This window comes from Nymphaea colorata, chromosome 12 (genome assembly GCF_008831285.2).
Source record: "Nymphaea colorata isolate Beijing-Zhang1983 chromosome 12, ASM883128v2, whole genome shotgun sequence".
Lineage (NCBI taxonomy): Eukaryota > Viridiplantae > Streptophyta > Magnoliopsida > Nymphaeales > Nymphaeaceae > Nymphaea > Nymphaea colorata.
Window position 1 is genome coordinate 468,972 of NC_045149.1, and position 17,913 is coordinate 486,884.

At 37.8% G+C, this 17,913-nt stretch overlaps 2 protein-coding genes across 2 annotated transcripts; both read right to left on the minus strand.

The window, feature by feature from the left end:
• Positions 1–592: 592 nt before the first annotated feature.
• Positions 593–8,378, minus strand: LOC116266179 (sec-independent protein translocase protein TATB, chloroplastic). The gene is made up of 6 exons (XM_031647291.2): positions 7,944–8,378; positions 7,704–7,825; positions 6,846–6,905; positions 5,747–5,873; positions 2,240–2,368; positions 593–1,108 (listed from the first exon to the last, which is right to left on the minus strand). The coding sequence occupies exons 1-6, from the start codon at positions 8,149–8,151 to the stop codon at positions 1,053–1,055; spliced, it is 702 nt and encodes a 233-aa protein (XP_031503151.1). The 5' UTR covers positions 8,152–8,378; the 3' UTR covers positions 593–1,052.
• Positions 8,379–14,608: 6,230 nt separating this feature from the next.
• Positions 14,609–16,389, minus strand: LOC126410627 (uncharacterized). The gene is made up of 3 exons (XM_050080980.1): positions 16,105–16,389; positions 15,753–15,992; positions 14,609–15,659 (listed from the first exon to the last, which is right to left on the minus strand). Exons 1-3 carry the CDS (start codon positions 16,280–16,282, stop codon positions 15,565–15,567), a joined length of 513 nt encoding a protein of 170 aa, XP_049936937.1. The 5' UTR covers positions 16,283–16,389; the 3' UTR covers positions 14,609–15,564.
• Between the last annotated feature and the right edge of the window lie 1,524 nt (positions 16,390–17,913).

Consider the following 17,913-nt stretch of genomic DNA (forward strand, 5'->3'; position numbering starts at 1 on the left):
AAAATGTTGGACGCTGTCTGATTTTTTCTCCCTTAAATTTAAAGGGATTACAACGAGTGAATCTGACATATTTTACAGCTTGACTTTAGGATGTATGAGGGGAACTTGTACGTTTCAGGCCGCCCTGAAAAGTTTCATGGGTATCAAACGGTTCCCAGTATCTTGGGAAGGAGACACTTCCTAGCCAGCCTTGTGATATAAATTTTGGTCTAAAGAAAAGTTATATATATATATATATATATATATATATATATATTCCAAAGTCACCTAAGCCATTCATCTGAAACAGATCAATGATTGAAAAAAGAAGAATAAAATATCCATTCTGATTGGATAGTTGAGTGATTTTAAAAAGCCAGTCACTATTTAATTTTCTTTATATATATAAAAAATTGTAAAGCTATATTACTCTTCCGAAAGAGATTTAAGGCACATGTAAGAGTCAGTGGAACCCCAGCCAAAACCCCTCTTAGCTGCTTAGTACGTTTCATCCGTAACTCTTAGTGTAAGACTACTGAAATATGATGCGCTATATAGTATCTGTATTGCGTGTGCAGCGTGTCCATGCACCAAGGGGGGAAGGGAAGAGAGAGAAAGGAAGCTACACGGTATTTGTATTGCGTGTGCAGTTTGTCCATGCGCCACAGAAAGAGAGAGAGAGAGAGTGTGTGAGTGAGTTTCTCTACAAGTTCAAACACTTTAGCGTTACGTTGCACTAAGCCACGACTGTGGACGCAAAGTTGCACAACTAATAAATTTAGCTGATATAACCGATGACGCAGCTTGATTTTTGGCAGGCTCTTTTACTTTTGGTAGAGATAATACACAACCTTTATAGGAGATGAACAAAAGACTCTTCGCAAGGCTGGCTGGCTAGGACTTCTACTTTTTTTTTTTTTTTTTTTTGTCGTTGCCTGCTTCAGCTGCATAGCTTCTCTAACAGCTCTGCTTAACCAGACTCCCCATGTACAACAAATGGTAAATTTGGAACCGGCTAGTCGATCGTGGCCATAAGGCTACCAGTTGATCTTGAAGGCTGACAGCATCCCTTTCTATGCACTTTTATCATCTTCAGGTTTCTTCTTGTGGCTGCTGATTTCAACTGGCACTGTTGATTTATACAATAGTAAATCAGTCAGAATTAGATTAAGAAACAGCAAAAACAAGGGGAATGTCAATTTTCGGATAAAGCTATTCAACAAATTAATTGTTGTCTGAGAAGTCAATGGAAGCTGTAATCCACCAGGCTAGGGTATCCGACCTGAGACCTTCAAGAGTTGGTCAATGATGAGCTCAAGGGCCCATCCCTGGACATAATCCGGTATGAGCATGCTGAACCCAACTTATCAGGATTAATAAGGAAATAACACACCTAACAACAAGGCAAGCAGGATGTCCTTCACTCATCTTTTCAGTTTTACGAGGCTGCAAATATTTTTTACTTGGATAAAGCCGGTGGAAACCATGATCATGGTAAGGAGAACTTTTGTTATTGATGAAGATATACGAACATATGAGTGGAAACAATACTTGAAAATTGTGACTCCCTGTCTGAATGAGGTTAGAAAGATTTATTTATTAAACAAGAGACCATGAACCAAATTTTCTTTGATGTAGGACCATCCTCCTTACATCTTTGATTGGGACACATGTATTGTTAACACTTAAAAAAAATTACAGAGTTCAATCAGATAATCAAAAAAACTCCCTGCTGAACAGATCATATATATCAACCTTACAGGTTTGATCTATCAACTGAAAATGTATGAATATAAAAGCAACCTTGACTCAATAATTCATTGAGTTCATTAAACCAAACATCTTCCCCCATACTAAGATAACTGGTTCCCATGGACAGACTGCTCATTTATAGACTGCTAACGTGAGTTTCTTTTTTCTTTTACTGTTCTAGATATCTAAGAGAAAAGTCTTTGAAAAGGTGTCTGGTCTCCTAGTTAAGTTCCCTGCATCAGATGACTTCTTTTCTGCATAAAATTTATCCGTGTAGTACACACCCCTCCCAATGCACCATTTAGTGTTAGACAGACAAAAGATTGGACAGCTTGAAGGCTGACTTTCTCCTTGCTCCATATAACCTAGTGAACGTATGCAGTTCATCAAACACCCCCTAAAGCAATGAATACCATCAAACAGCCAATCAAGCAATGAATACCATCCAACAGCCAATCAAGCGAAACTTATGCAGATAATGAACCACAAAAGAGGACAGAGAAAGAACCTTCAGACAAATTTTCATTAGCAGATATCTCTAGTTTTGCAGCATCAGCACTAGCAGCTTTCAGTTCTTCTTCAGTTACTTTCAGATAAACTTTGCTGGAGTAAGATTTTTCACCAGCTGGAGGACCATCTGCAGTATAGGGCAAAAACTTCCATGAGAAAAACTGAACAAAAGCAAAAAATGAAATGAAAAATAAGCCAATGTACTTCACGCATCTCAGGTACAACTCGAAGGACAATAACTTTATAATAAAAGGGGCTGCCATGTATACCCCTACATAAACATAATATAAGGCATGTCCTCTGAATCGACAGTCAACTGGTAGATAATTAGAGTGGGAATGAAGAGGTAAACCGTTTGAATCTGAGAATGCATTGTGGAACAAATCCCCCAGCTACAAGATTTGCAGCCCAACATGAAGGCCATAAAGTTCACTGACCTGGCCAGGTGTGCAGACCTATCGCAACTGCAGGTTATCTTAGGAATTGAGACATATAAAACGGCAGTGATGGACTGATATCTAATTGGTCACATTCGTACCCCCAGTTGATAAGAATCCCTTCCCAATGCAGTGCCATGTCCAGGTAAGCATAACTAGAACAGTGTAGAAAATATAAGATGATTCCTAGTGCACCTTTTCCATGATCACCACAAGTCAACGGTAAGATGATATGTGAAAAAGAATTAGCACAGACAATGGTTTTGAAAAAAAACAGTAGACATGTGAGTGTTGTTGTTGTTTAGTTCAATTTATCACTTGACCTAATTCAAGTCTACCTAATAAATTTCAACTATCAACTTAGAGAACACGGTGAATGGTCCCAAAAGCAATGTCTAACCAGCCCAAATATTACCCTTTCACGCATGCAAGAACATGATTTGGCTTGGTGTTTTATGCTTCAAGCCAAAAAGGGGGTTTGGACAAATAATAGTAGATGCAACTGACAAGCATATAGAAAAGTAATCTCAACTTTCCAATGGAAGTGGATGGCACTACCTTCTAGTAGACATGCAAGAATTCTCACTTGAGCAGCCAAACCAACCAATATGATACTTTTTCATTGTGGAAAACTCAATGTTCAGAATTAACAAAATAACCTTGAGTGCAATGTCAACCACAATTCTTAACAACCTGGATATGCGGTTAAAGAAGGGACACAAGTAACACACTTAAGACACTTCACTTGTATCATTCACAATGTTATATAATACATAATATAATCCATACAGGTAGGGCCCAAAGTCAGATATGCGACGTAACCATGGCCACAAATATCAGTTTTGAGTTTTTATTGGCGAGGTTTTTCTTGGATATTTTTCAGCAAAGTTTTTTTTGAAAAGATCTCGGGAAAATCTGGAAGTCTTTTAAAAAAATATAAAATGAAAATATTAAGTAAAAATGCTTTTGCATTGCATTTAGGAGGACATGTTAAATACCTAAAACAAGAGGAAATAAAAGAATGAAACAAAAGATGGAAAAATATAAAATATAAAATATAAAATGAAATAAAAATAAATGAAAAATCACAGAAAACTGCGAAAACCACATTAATTTGATTTTTAACGTTTTCTTCAAAATATCATGATATTTTCCCTTTTTTCATTTTCTTCATTTTTTTCATTAATATCGCGATACTTACGAAAATGTCACAATAGTTGTGGCCATGAACACAGCATAGCTTATAAGTTCATCAATTTACCTTTTCCATATTAAAATAAAAAAATAATAAAAAGGTAAAAAATAAGAAAAATAGAAATAAATGCTCGTTTACGAAAAAATAATTGCATAAACATGAAAATAACAAGTACATGCTACCTACAACAATTCACATTTTAACTAGAAATAATCAAAATAAAAAATACACATTTCACTAGAAAAAATTAAATATAAAGTTGTCCACTTAAATTACTCTCAAGTCTTGACTCTTAATACTTAAATGAGTATAAAAAAAAAAAACAAGACGCCATAATGAGAGAAAAATGTCAAACATGGGAAAATGAGGAAAAAACATAAAAATAGTGATACTTTTAGAAAAAGTCAAAAATGAAAATATCACATTTTTTCCCATTTTATTTTTTTAAATATATTTCATTTTTTATGTTTATAAAACTCAAATTTTCATATTCTTTTACTCTTTTTTATTTTTTTGAATCCGGTAACCTCACTGATAAAAACCAAAGGACAACACTTGTGTAAACGATATCAAATAAATAGGTTTTATTGTGTATGACGTACTCCTTAAAGTCTTTGCAACAGCATAATGGTCCGAAGACTTGAACCTTTTAATTTTGGATGATAAACGTAAGCTCTTATACAAAAAAAACATGAAGCTCCTAAATTTAATCTGGTTACATTAGGCTCATATGAAAACCCACGAAAGCCAAAAATCTTCAATTTGATGACACCAGTCCTAAATTAATTTTGTCGCCTTAAATGTGTAAGAACTAAGAATGCATCTTATGACAAACTTAGGACTCAGCCTGAAGGAATTTATGTAACTTTAAGTTCAATAAAAAGCTATGTTTTCACTTTCTTCTAATCTAAAGATGTACCCCAAGAGATACATCATATGATTCACTACATTGCACATAACCATGATTGCTCCTGTTACATGTTTCACATTCTGGTCATTCAGCAAATGACTAAGAACATAAAGACTTCACATATATAGAATCTTAATCTTTTTCAGAAGTAGTCAATTATGAGAATATTGTTTCACACAGTTCACAAAATTCATGAAGTGAAAAACCGATAAAAACAGAAGCAAGAAAAAACATTGCACATATACCAGAAATTCTCTATGCTCTATTTATTTTGTGTGCAGCCATGCAGGCCTCCCAGTGTTCATTTCATTTTAAACAAGCAAAGAGATTTACATGGACCAGATTCACAGTACATGTAAGGAAACATAATACATGGGGAACCCCACATTCAACATCCTTTTGCTGGGCCTGTTATCAGCCAAATTATGATTTGAAAGTTGTTTTATAAGGAATCCTTCACATCAAATCAATCTAGGAAACCGCTCCTTCCATGTCATGATAGGGCAAGCCCCTATACCATCAAGCATTCAACTTTTTCATTGTAAGATTGCAATCCTTCTTTTGCCTTGGATTTTGGATCCACATGCATTGCCATCATACTGACACTAGATCTATATGCCCAAAACAGGTTTCTTAATTGTGGAACGTGAAAAAAAAAAACTAGTAACAAGGCTTCTGCTTACTATTGTATCAAAGTACCCTTATCTAAGTACTTGCTCTCCAAATAAAATAACTAGGCAAACTGACAAGAACTGTTTGAGAAAAGGACGTGTTCAAAATAGTTCATTGGTGTTCATCGTCAAAGAGCCTCACATAATTTCATTGTTTATTTAAGTGTATTGATGGAACACATCATTTAGTAGAGTGTTTAATTTATCATGCTTGGCATTTACTTGTGTGATGAAGTTGTCCCCAGCTAACAAGAGAAAGATAGAACCAAATGAAAGGAAAGAGGAAACTCACTTTTGTCTGCTACAGCTTCCAAATTATCATTCATGTATGTGGGGGTGGGTCTATAACTCTGCTGAGTTGGGACATCATCAAGTCCAATCTCCCTTTGAAGCGTGCTCTTAAAGTCCCTTGACACTTCCTGAATCATCGATAAAATCTTTTCATCCTCATAAATACACACATACGAATATATAAGCAAACATGAGGATTATGTGGACTGATCCATAAAGGGTTCGATCAACTCCTCTGATTGTTCATTAGGTGTCACCTGTAAAGATATTTCATCAAAGCCAATGTACCATTTGTCGTTCACCTTTCTTAAATAAAATAAGTTTATAACCATCAATCAAACTGATAAGATGACACATAAGCAGTCCACGTAATCCCCATGGACCCCATATATATGGATATTGCTACCTATAGAAAGTAGTGCAGGTCCTATCTACTTAATCAATTGCCCTTGTCATTTGTTTGTCTTACTAGGAACATGCTTATAAACAAGTTGTTTCAAACCAAGATCCATACTTTTATACCACAAAACACTGGTTTTTTTTTTTTTTTTACTTCTATTAAGAGGGGGAATCTATACAAGCAACAGTTTTCATTATGTAAAATATGATGTTGCAAAGTTGGTGGGCAGCCTACACACACACACATATATAATCTAAAACCAAGTTTTCTTTTTCTAACCATAAAAATAGTTGAAAGAAGCAAATTGTTTGCTAGACAGTATGGCATTCTCTTTATACCTACAACCAAAAAAATTGTTGAAAGAATCTAGGTGTCTGCTAGACAGTATACGTTATCTTTATACCTGCAACCCCACAGACACACACACACACGTCTGTGTCTACATATATATATATATATATATATATATATATATATATATATATATATGTAACCAATTTTTTTTAACTATAAAAATAGTTGAAAGAATCAAAGTGTTTGCTAGACAATATAGCGTCATCGTTATACTTACAACCCAAAGAAAATGGTTGGAAGAATCAAGATGTTCGCTAGACAGTATAGCGTTATCTTTATACCTGCAACCAGACACATGCGCATGCACAAGATGCACTTTAAAAGGCAAATTAATTGAGGGGCCCACCTGAAGTTCTTGTATGGTAGGTCGAAACGCTCGCAAAGTCTTTCCTAGATTACGTGCCACCTGAATTCATACCAATCAATTAAAAGCCAGAATTTGGAATCACGGAGAATACAATTTGGATAATCTAAACATTTAGGCGAGAAAAAAGGTCCAAGAGTTAAATAAGCTAGGCTATAAAAGGAAGAAATTAATCCGTTATAAACTCAGCGTGAGATATCTAAATAATGGAACCGAATTATGTAAACAGGCGTTGCCTTGTCCCATCTGATTTTCCTCATGATTCAATTTGCACACGAGGTTACAAAGATTTTTTAACACAAGAAAAAAACAAAGTCATTAACCCGCAGAAAGAGCTATCGACGATACCATGTTTGGTGCTGCAGCAAAAAAAAAAAAAAAAAGAGCCTTAAGAAGAATCAAAGGTTGCTGCCAATAAATATGTTGCTACAAATGAATATGATACAATCTCTAATACCGAGTCCTAGAAGCACAAAAGGAAATTCCCCCTCGCAGGCTTTCCCTCTCTACTTCTAGAAAGAACTGCAAATATTTTCAAATTTTAAAGAGAGACGCTAGAATAGAAACTCAACTTTTAGAACTGAAGAGTTTCAAATATTTTCAAGGTTCAGATTCACAAAAACCAACATAGGAACTAGCAAGCCTATACTAAAGGTGCCCCAATAAGATTATTAGAAAAGTTGACCCTTGAATTCCCGAACAAAAGGGTTCCTCTCGATTCCCTTCATCTTAGCATAAATTAACACTAATGATTAACTATACATAGGACGGTAGCATAACCATGTAACATAAACATCACCCTGTAGACCATTAACAACTTCCAATATCTTCTATTACTACCTCAGCAAGGCCTTTTGGACCAAAGACCAACAAAGCCACCACTCCAATAACCAATGCTTCAGGAGCTCCAACCCCAAAGAGAGAGGCATAAACTGTCCCGTATCTGGAATTCATTCTTCTTTCTGTAACCATCCATCGAAGTGCAGATATAAATACCATATAAAGAAATTCTCAAAGCCAAAGCCCATAAGAGGAAAGATAGAGTAAGGCAACATTGTCGGCTTAATGGAAAATCGATACCTCTTCTCCCAAGTCTTCTTTGCTTCGGAGAGACGCCCAAATGAATGAGGACATTAGGAGAGGCCAATGGCTTGAAAGGAAGAAGCCTGGTGTAGTGCGCAAGTGAGAAATGGGCAGGAGCAGAGATGAAAGCAGATTTTGGATGTGTTGGAGAAAAGAGGAGACAATTTGGAAATGAGGATGTCGCAGAGGCTACAGTTAAAGCCATGCCGATGAGGAAAATATGGGCTCAAAATGCACACGAACTTTCTGCTCCCCTCTTGTTTCCTTCAACTTCTGCTCCCATTCTTTCACTCCCCATAAACTTGTCTGTCGTTGAAGCCGTTCATGGAGTATGCGTGTATCAGTTGTTCACACTCTCTCAATTGCTGTCCCTCTCTCTCTCTCTCTCTCTCTCTCTCTCTCTACCTCCTGTCTATCCAGACAGACCACTCCTTCGTTCTCTTATTAGAAAATCTGCCCCTATCCTGCTATCCAGCCGCTGTCACTAAAATCCAAACAAAGATTTTTTTTTCTTTTTCGTTTTTCAATGGCCGAAGAACGTTGACAAATCAGGACGATTTAGTTACCAATGGATCAGATCCAAATCCAGTCCAACAATGATTAAACTTTTCGAGGCAACAGAGGTCTCTTTTTACCAATGGATCAGATCCAAATCCAGTACAACAATGATTACACCCCTGATGGAACCCCGCTCTCGCTTAGGTTCCCTAGTGGTTGAAGGAGAATCCTTCTCTTGACTACTCGCGACCTAGGAATCTCGTTTGGGACAGTGGCCATTTCTGTAAGGGGCCATTTGGCTAGTACGGAATTTTGATTCTGATTCCACTTGAAAAATGGAATTTAAATTTCATCCCAATTCCATCCAATTCTAATTTGCAAGATTTCAGAATAAAAATTCCACTTGAAAATAGAATTGAAATGAAAATTTCAATTCTATCCAATTATAATTTGCACGTGCATTTGATAACTTAGAATTTTCGTTCCAGAATTGAAAATTTCTCGTTTGATTCAAATGGAATTAGATTTTGGAATTATGTGACTGTTGGATTCACATCAACTATTGCAGCCTTCTAAAGGCACAGTAAAAACATAATTCAACACAAATAGTCCCCACACAGGAAGGAAAAAAAAGTAAATAAATCAAGATTAAACAAATCAATTGTTCTATCTGTTTCTAAGGTACACCTGCTTTGGTTTCTCTCTATTTCATGTGCTTGAGCTTGTCTTCTCAACTTGCCTATAGAAGCAGTCTCTCGAGCCTGGCTAGCCGGACTTCCCAGTAAAAAATGAAATAGGTAGGTCAGAGGGTATCAACTCCTCAGTTTAACAGTTCTCTCCGATCATTATATGCTTAAAACCAAGGGCTCACCTGTTATGCATGATTGACGTACCATGTCCAGCCCATTTCATCTCTAACAAGAAAAGCTAAACTGATGTGTTTCACTAGAAGGAGGGAAGGAGAGAGAAAGAGCTTACCAATCTGAGCTTCAAAAATTAGAAGGTTATTATGAACAACAATGACAATCTTTGTTGAGATGTTAACTAAGATCTTCTGAAGTCTTTCAAGAGGCTTCAAGGTCCTTTGAATTATATTGGGGCTTACAAAGGACAACATACTCTACGCACTTCAAAATAGCTTTTCTAATCTCCCCTTCCATTCATCCCAAACAGAAAAAGCAAAATAAATAAAGTAATAATGCAACAACAAAAAAAAAATTAAACAAACCAAAATTGATCTTTGTCGGCAAAAAGCTGGTGGGAATAGTAGGAAGGACTGAGATGCTATTCTCTGTAACACATCATCCCGCTCTCCAACCCCTGTGAAAAGGTCAATGCAAAAAGGAAAGGTGACATTGATCTTTGGCAGAAAGCAAACAAGATGGGCTTACTTTTGCTCACAATAAACAATTCAAGAAAGAAAAGTGATAAAAAAATTATGGGTTTGGAACCCTTTAGTTTTAGTCTCTCGAAGGTTCATATTCTGGTAGGATACTCTCAGTCTATCTTGGGAGAAACTAGGGTTTGGAACTTTGGCTATCTTCATGTTCTATTTCATCTTTAGTTTCTTAAAGCATCGATCTTAAACTTAGAGCTCTATGTTTCCTGCAACTCTCAAAACCAATTCAGTGTTCATTTTCACAAGAGACTGTTCGAGTGAGCTAATTATGCTCAGCCATGGCTAGGGATGTCAATATATCCGATTTGAAACAGATATCTAAGGCTGAACAATGAGCCGAGCAACTCGAGCTCGGCTCATTAAAACTCGGCTCGAAATTGAGTTCGAGTTGGCTGTTTTTGTACACGAGCCGAGCTCAAGCTCGTATTTCGGCTCGTTTTTTAGTCGAGCCAAGTTCGAGTTCACTGAACTCAAACTTTTAAGCTCGACTCGGCTCGAGTAAAAATCGAATAGCAAAATGCAATTACTACTTATTTTGTTTATTCTGTTTTGAGTTTCATTTCTCGACGTGTGTTCTCTCTCCTCACTTTCTTTTTTTTCATCCAAATGGGAGGCCAGCACAGTCTCATCGACGACGGGCGATCTGTGAGGCTGCAAATCGCTTCTCTCCTCTGCTGCAGATCAGCTAATGCCCAAGGTGCTATACTTTCTCCATCTCTCAACCTCTCTCTCAATCTTAAACTCCCAATGCTTCAGAAAATCCTCATTCAAGTGAGGGTTTTAGAAGTCCTCACTCAACGAGGGTTGAGTGAGTGAGGGTTTCTTGAACCCCTTGCTCAAAGGGTTTCTCTTTTTGAAACCCTTAAAAACCCACACTTGACAAGGGTTGCGAGGCTTTCTTGAACCCCTTTCTCAAAGGGTTTCTCTTTTTGAAACCCTTAAAAACCTACGCTTGACAAGGGTTGAACGAGCGAGGGTTTCTTGAAACCACATTGCTCGAGCGGGTGAGGGTTTCAAAGTCTGAGCTTTTCCCATTTCAGAAACCCTCGTGGGAGGGAGCGAGAGTTTCTGTTCATAGAGTCGTCTGGAAATTTTTTTGTATTTATTTTTCTAAACTTAGATTCTTCCCTCTTCCTCTGCAGATCGACCTTCCCCTGTCGCCCCTGTTGCTGTAAACGAGTTTATCGAGCCTTGGACTTGAGCTCGAGCTGAACAAGAAGCTGTCGAGTCAAGCTCGAGTTACTTCCATCGAGCCATTCTCGAGCTCGAGCCGAGCTCGAGCTCAAGATTTCAGTCGAGCCGAGCTCTGGTTAAACTCGGGCTAGACTCGGCTCGTGTTCACCCCTATAGATATCCGATCCATCTGATTCGAAAAAATTGGATATGAAAAAAAAATAATATCGATTAAGAAATTGGATCAGATTCAGATTTAATAAATGACATCCAATCGAATTCAGATTCAGATATATATAAATATATGATCGGACTCAAATACAAATTCAGATCGGATTCATTTTTAGACAAATATAATGTACCTAATGCTATTAAATTTTGAAAATTGACAAAATGCAGTTCAAAATTCGGATTCGGATATAAATAAAAAAATCAGATTCAGATTGTAAAATCGGATTTCAGATTTGGATTCATATGTGACTTTTCTTTATTTGAATTCAAATCTGAATTCGAGTCCAAACATGTGTATCCGAAAAAGCGAAAAGGATATATCTCATTCGAATATGATATGTTGACATCCCTAGCCATGGCCGCTCATCTAAGACCTATACTATGATCACTCATCACTTGTCAAAATCCAGACGGGTTCAACTGATGGAAAGCAGGGGAGATTACTAATTCGGGCCAAAATCTTCCAGCGAAAGAATCAACAGTCAATCTGTTTGATCGGTAGCATTAAGGCCACAGTGCCCGCGAAAATTGTCAGCATGTTAGAGAGAGAGTTGCCCTTCTTTCCCATCATTACCCTTCTCATATATATATATATATATATATGAGAGAGAGAGAGAGAGAGAGTTAATTGCAATCGATCAATTGATTGATGGAGAAAACTCAACTGATGGATGGTAAGAGAGGGAAGGAAGGCACCAATTGAGTTATGTTGACAGGTGGAGAGGTATATATCTCTACTGCTAGGTTTTATATTCCATCTCACTGATGAGAAGTTGATGAGTTACTACATCAACAGGAAGGTTCATGGCAAGTCTATCAGAGAACCACCATCTTGAAAATCGATGATTACAAGTCCGAGTCATGGGATCTCCTTGGTTATAAGCTGAAGGGTCTAAATGTCTAAGTACGGATAACAAGTCCGAGCCATGGGATCCCCTTGGTTATAAGCTGAATGACCTAAATGTCTAAGTCCTGGATGTTGTCCTAGCCCATTTTGGCTCTTAGGTGTCTTCATATAGATCCAATTATGTACGTTCCACGCATGCATTAGGATCAAGGGTTGAGAGGAAAGATTTCATGTTCACTTGGAAATGTGATCACATAGAACCCTCTCAATCAAAGAGTTTTATCAAAACAATGTTTATTCTCTTATTTATTTTAACCCTCATCTTAGGCCCACTGCATTAGAGCCCATTGTTTGTGCATGTGTTCATGATTTTAAACTTCTCTAAACCAATACAAGCCTCTGCCATCATGTGGTGAGATTCTCCCTATTAAGCAATAACTTCAAGGGGGTTCAATGACTGGACCAACTTACTGGAGCCAGCAAGGCATTGGCACTTTTCTTACCACATACTGAAAAAATATTCCCCCATGTCAGTAAATGGACTAGGAGAAAGGTGACACCTAAACAATAGATAGAACCTACAGAATCCAAGAATATAAACATTACTGTGTTATGAAATTACTGATTAAAGATTCTGAGCAACTTGATCTAGCAATCCAAACTATTTTCTAAAGTTGCATGATAGATCGATGTTTCTTAGGGTGTAGTATTTGAGTATTTTTGTATGAACAATGTTTGATTACTGTTTACTTTGCATGCATATTGTTTTCTTAAAAATTGAATGAGAACTTTAAACTGTCATTTGTTTCCCATGTGAAAACTGTCAAGAATTTTATAATCAAGTCTTGAGGATGGTCCCTAGAATGTCTCTTCAGCTTGATCTATGTCAAATGTGTTTACTATGTTGTCTGAGCCCCTTATTGGGTTAGGCCAGGTAAGCACAATCTCTCCACCAAGTCTAACAACCTTACTATCATATTTTGATTTCGTGTATGTTCATATTTCGCCATTTTATCATTGAGTCGAGCCTTTGTTCTTGTGAACAATGATCATTGTTTTTCCTATTTCCCCATTTTACAATGTTTGCAATTATCGTGACCACACCATGTTCATTTTATTTTGGAACTAATTTGCGGCTATAATGCAAAGCAATAACAAGTAGTCATAATAACTCCCCTTCCTTGTGTTGTCTTTTCTTTAATCCACTTTTGACTTATAGCAGTTTGATACATTTCATTGTCTTCCAAGTCTTGTCAAACTTCTAACTTTAATTGATCTTCCAACAAGTGCTTGAGGATGGCTAAGTCAGGGTGTGCCTCCAATTTAGCCTCCCTCAATGAAAAGATGGATACAAACAAGACATTAACAACATATTTACTAAAGCAGTAGAGAGAAAAGAAGATCTAGCAACTAACACAATCTTTCAACAGTTGATTGTCAGCCTCATGAGCAAGAGCAAGACCCATAAAGGTTTCCAAAGAATTCCCCTACAAGAATTAGGCAAGAAGGGAATTGAGGAGCATAAATCAGAGGAACACCTTCTGACAAACTCAAAGGAACTGAATTCTAGAAGAGGACCCTTCTTTAAATGTGGTCAAAATGATAGTGGTCAATCAACAAGGGGATGCATTATACAGTTAGCCATGGATAACAGGTATGCCTATATATCCCTCTCTCTCTCTTATTTCTAGTTTTAATTTCAATATCTTATTGAGCATATGGATTTATTTTTTGATATAATATCTTAGAATTTGGCATGCTTTGCATGACATCTTAAACATGCCTCAAGGATCACATGTTATACACGTAGCAAAACTTGTACATAAGCTGGGTTGGGTAGAATTAGTACCACATCCTGAGGTAGCTGACCTAGCATGTGCACACTCGAACTCACCCTAGCCTCTACACGAACCCACATTCTGAAACATAGTTTAATAAATGGATTTCGAAACAAGCATCTTTTCTCCAACTGTTTTCCAAAAACCTAGATTCATGCTTGATCAGGGTTTAGACCTATGTCCAACCTACCTGTGCCTACTAAGGCCCATCGTAGACTGGACTATCTATGATTCCCTAAACTTAGAACTAGATCCCTTTGGCCAACCCCTATAAATGCTTCTACAGTGTCTAACAAAGACTAAACATTACAATGAACCCACATCTAAAATCCTAGCCAGGCCTGTACTCATGACCTAGTTAAGAATACTTGAACCACATTTGGATCTTGAGTTATGGATATTGGATCAAATATTGAATGATATTGCATTTCAACCTTGTATGTCAAATATAGACCGTATAATTGGATCGATTGGATTTTGGATCTAAGACAAATGAATTTGGATTGCAGATCAAAATTGTAAATATCAAATTTGGATGTCAGATCTGAACATTATAGGATCTCAAACCTGAACAATGTATCTTGTTACCAAACTTGAATTGTATCATGAACTAAAAAGTTCAATCTTAGCTCTAGAACCAAATAACATCAAATCTCAATGACAATGTCGCCGCATTCTAAAATCCGGATCAAGGTAAACACGGGCAGCTCCAAACGCTCTACTTGATCCCTTTTCTTGTAGCCAAGCACAAATCCGATGATTGCATATTTTCCATTCAAGCGCGTCCAAGCTTTGAGGATTCCAAAACATCAAAACTCTAGCCCATGGACTTGTTACATGCACATTAGAAACAACGAGATAGTTAGGTAAACGCAGGTTCACCTTCAGAACACCATCCTCAGAAAGCTTCGTGTCAAGAAGCAAAATAATGCCAGGCTGCAAACAATTGATCTGGCACACTAGATCATGCTAAGCTAGCCTCTCCGCTAGCCCTCCAATGGATATGCTGGACTTCCATTGGCGCGTTCCCTTGTCTCCATCTGTAGCTCTAGCATGCAGCAAAGGCTCAGCCTTAGATTCAACAGTACCCTCTTGAACACTGATAGTGACTGGTTCCTCCCCAATTAAGTCATTCCCACGATTGATGCTGACTTTATCCTGCAATATAATGTCAGCGATCTCTCCCACAGCCTCCACTGGTAGAGCAAGGCCTGAGGATTTCTTTCTGAACTTGCTTACCTCCTTGCTTTTGAGTGGTCTTTTCTTCTCCCTAGATCCTTCGTTGAAACTGTTTTCCACAATCATATCACTCTACTGCAGGCCTTTTTTCTTCTTCCTCATAAGGAGCTCTGCCCTCCCTTGGCTAGACTTGGAGCCTGTATTCTTGCATTCCTCCTCCACTTTCTGTTCCACCTCCATTGGAGGTTCTTGAGCCATACAAATATCTGACCTAAGTCTGTCGTGTGCCATACAATCAGTTTGTTCCTCCATACACACTTCCATCTTCTCTTTGATTAGATCATGCGGCAGTTGCTCCTCGTCCAGTTTAACTTTGTGGCTAGAGGATTCATGTTCCCTTTGTAGAGCCTGGTATCTGTTATTCCAGCCCTCCTTAGGAGAATTCCTTCCAAGCTAACACTGGCTTCTTTTAGTTATTTTGACATGTTTCCACTCATCTTCCTCATGTTCCTTAGCAAGAGGGTCACCAGCAGCTACACCTTTACGCACTTCACAAGCAAACAAAAAATGGCTGGTGGACCCACACTGTGAGCATAATCAGTTTTTTGTTTCATACTCAATCGATTGAACAAGTGCATTACCCTCTTCAAACCCCAGTTTGACCTCCAGAACTGGGTGGAATCCAAGCGGTACTTCAATCTGGATTCTCGCATAACCTATTATAGCTATTTCTTTTGTGTAAGCATCTGACTCTGCAAACCCTGCTCCCATGAAACCAGCAATGAGCCTAAAGTTATTCGGCTTCCAGAGTTCAGTTGGGAGATCAGGAAGGCGAACCCATATGCGAAGTTTGCTGGTTGCTTCTATTTTCAAAGGCATCCCTGGCAGCCATTGGTGAGCAATCAAAGTTTTTCTCCCAATCTTCCATTTCAGAAGAAGCACGAATTAAGAAAATGCCCATGGCTACAGAGGTAAAGCGTAAGTTTTGCATACCTGACCACATACTGCGTAAAGCTGCATAGATAAAACCATAATCGAACCTGCTCCTTCCAGCTCCACCGGCCAACGTAGCGATAGCAGTAACGGCAAATGGTTTCTTCACCCTCTCATGGGCTGTTTTGGGAATGAAAATCACCATCTTGCTCTTTGTTCTGAACCTCTGGGAAGTCATCCTCTTCCATGAGCAGACCGTTGCCACCACAGATACCCACAAATGCTTTGGGTTCCTCTCGTCCCCCCTTCCATGGCGTTCCTTCCTGCCTCTCCATCACTACCCCCCCATATTCGTTCCCATCTGCCCTCCTTCCACTGCCACACCAACATTGGAAGGTATGGTAACCGCCAGAGAACCTACGGCCATGAAATCCAAAACACCCGATCCCCCTTCCAGCTAAAAAAGATAGTCGCACCGTGGGTATTACGTGAGTGGTTTTTCAGCTGACTATTATTTTCATACACGAGTTTTATTACAGTGCCTAGGAGAACAACCACTAACAACTATAACATGTGCTAGTACTGGACTCTCAGTTTTCAAAAGGACAAGATAGGGGGTTGTTCCCCTACTCTTGTGGCAGAGAACGAGTTACCTCATAGTTGGCATGCCTAAAAACATAGGCATGCTCGTTGTAAAACAAGAAAGTAACCTAGATGGTGTAATATTGAACCGTCAGGCCCCACCCAGGTGGAAGGAAAACCCCTGCGCCTTATTCCATGAGAGCTTGTGCCACCCTGCTCCACGAGCTGTTCAATCCATACAAGGTTAGGCCAGATTATGCATTAGTCATTATGAGTGTTCATGTTTAATTCACATACTTAAGTACCCTTTCAATACTTATTCACTTTGCTCATGTACTTGCATTTACTGCATGTTCAACAGATATAAGCATTTCATATAGCACAACTGAATTGCATTAACTTGCATAACAATTGCCATCTGAACCAATTATTAACGGCATGCAAAATTTATTAGCCAATAGCATGGATCTCAAATCCAAACTTAAACAGCTCACGATATAGCAAGACCACAATGATATACACACATATGTAAGTCTCGAACCGAGACCAATCCATATCCAAGTCTTTTTGCAACTACTGTTCATGCATAAATCTATATGTAGAACCAAAGCAACTGATAGCATGACATGACTATCATATTCTTTCTACAAGCAATAATCCAGACCTAGACATAAAATATCAAATCAAATAATATCCATCATGTTATCAAGTCACAATTGCATACAAGTACATGCTACAAGTATATACATAATTCAAATCAAGTCAGATCCAAATCCACTAGCATGTGGACAGATATATACGAAATGGCGTAGACCCATATTTAGTTCGATACAATTGAAGGACACACGAGATCCATATCCATATCTATTGGTTTAATTCAATCATTACTTTATCTTCACAAAATATCATTTTAAATTCCGTAAAACATGAAAAATTGAGTCTGAGTCTGGACCCCTATATGTTTAGCTAACTAGGTCAAGTTTGGACCCATATTTGCATCAACTCCATTTGTCATAACAACAAATCCAAAATGCACTTATTCTAAAAAGACAAAACAAATTTAGTTCCAAACCCAAATATAAATAGGTTCTAAACAAGTGAAATCCATTTACAACAACCAAGGTATCTCCTTTAAAACAAGTTGGACTCGAATCCAGATAAGTTCACAACAAAAATACATAAACTTTCGAATAAATTGAACCCATATTGAAATCCATTGACAATGGCTAAATATACAGACGTATATATGTTTAAGACAATCGGACCCATTCTAAAATCCATTTGCAG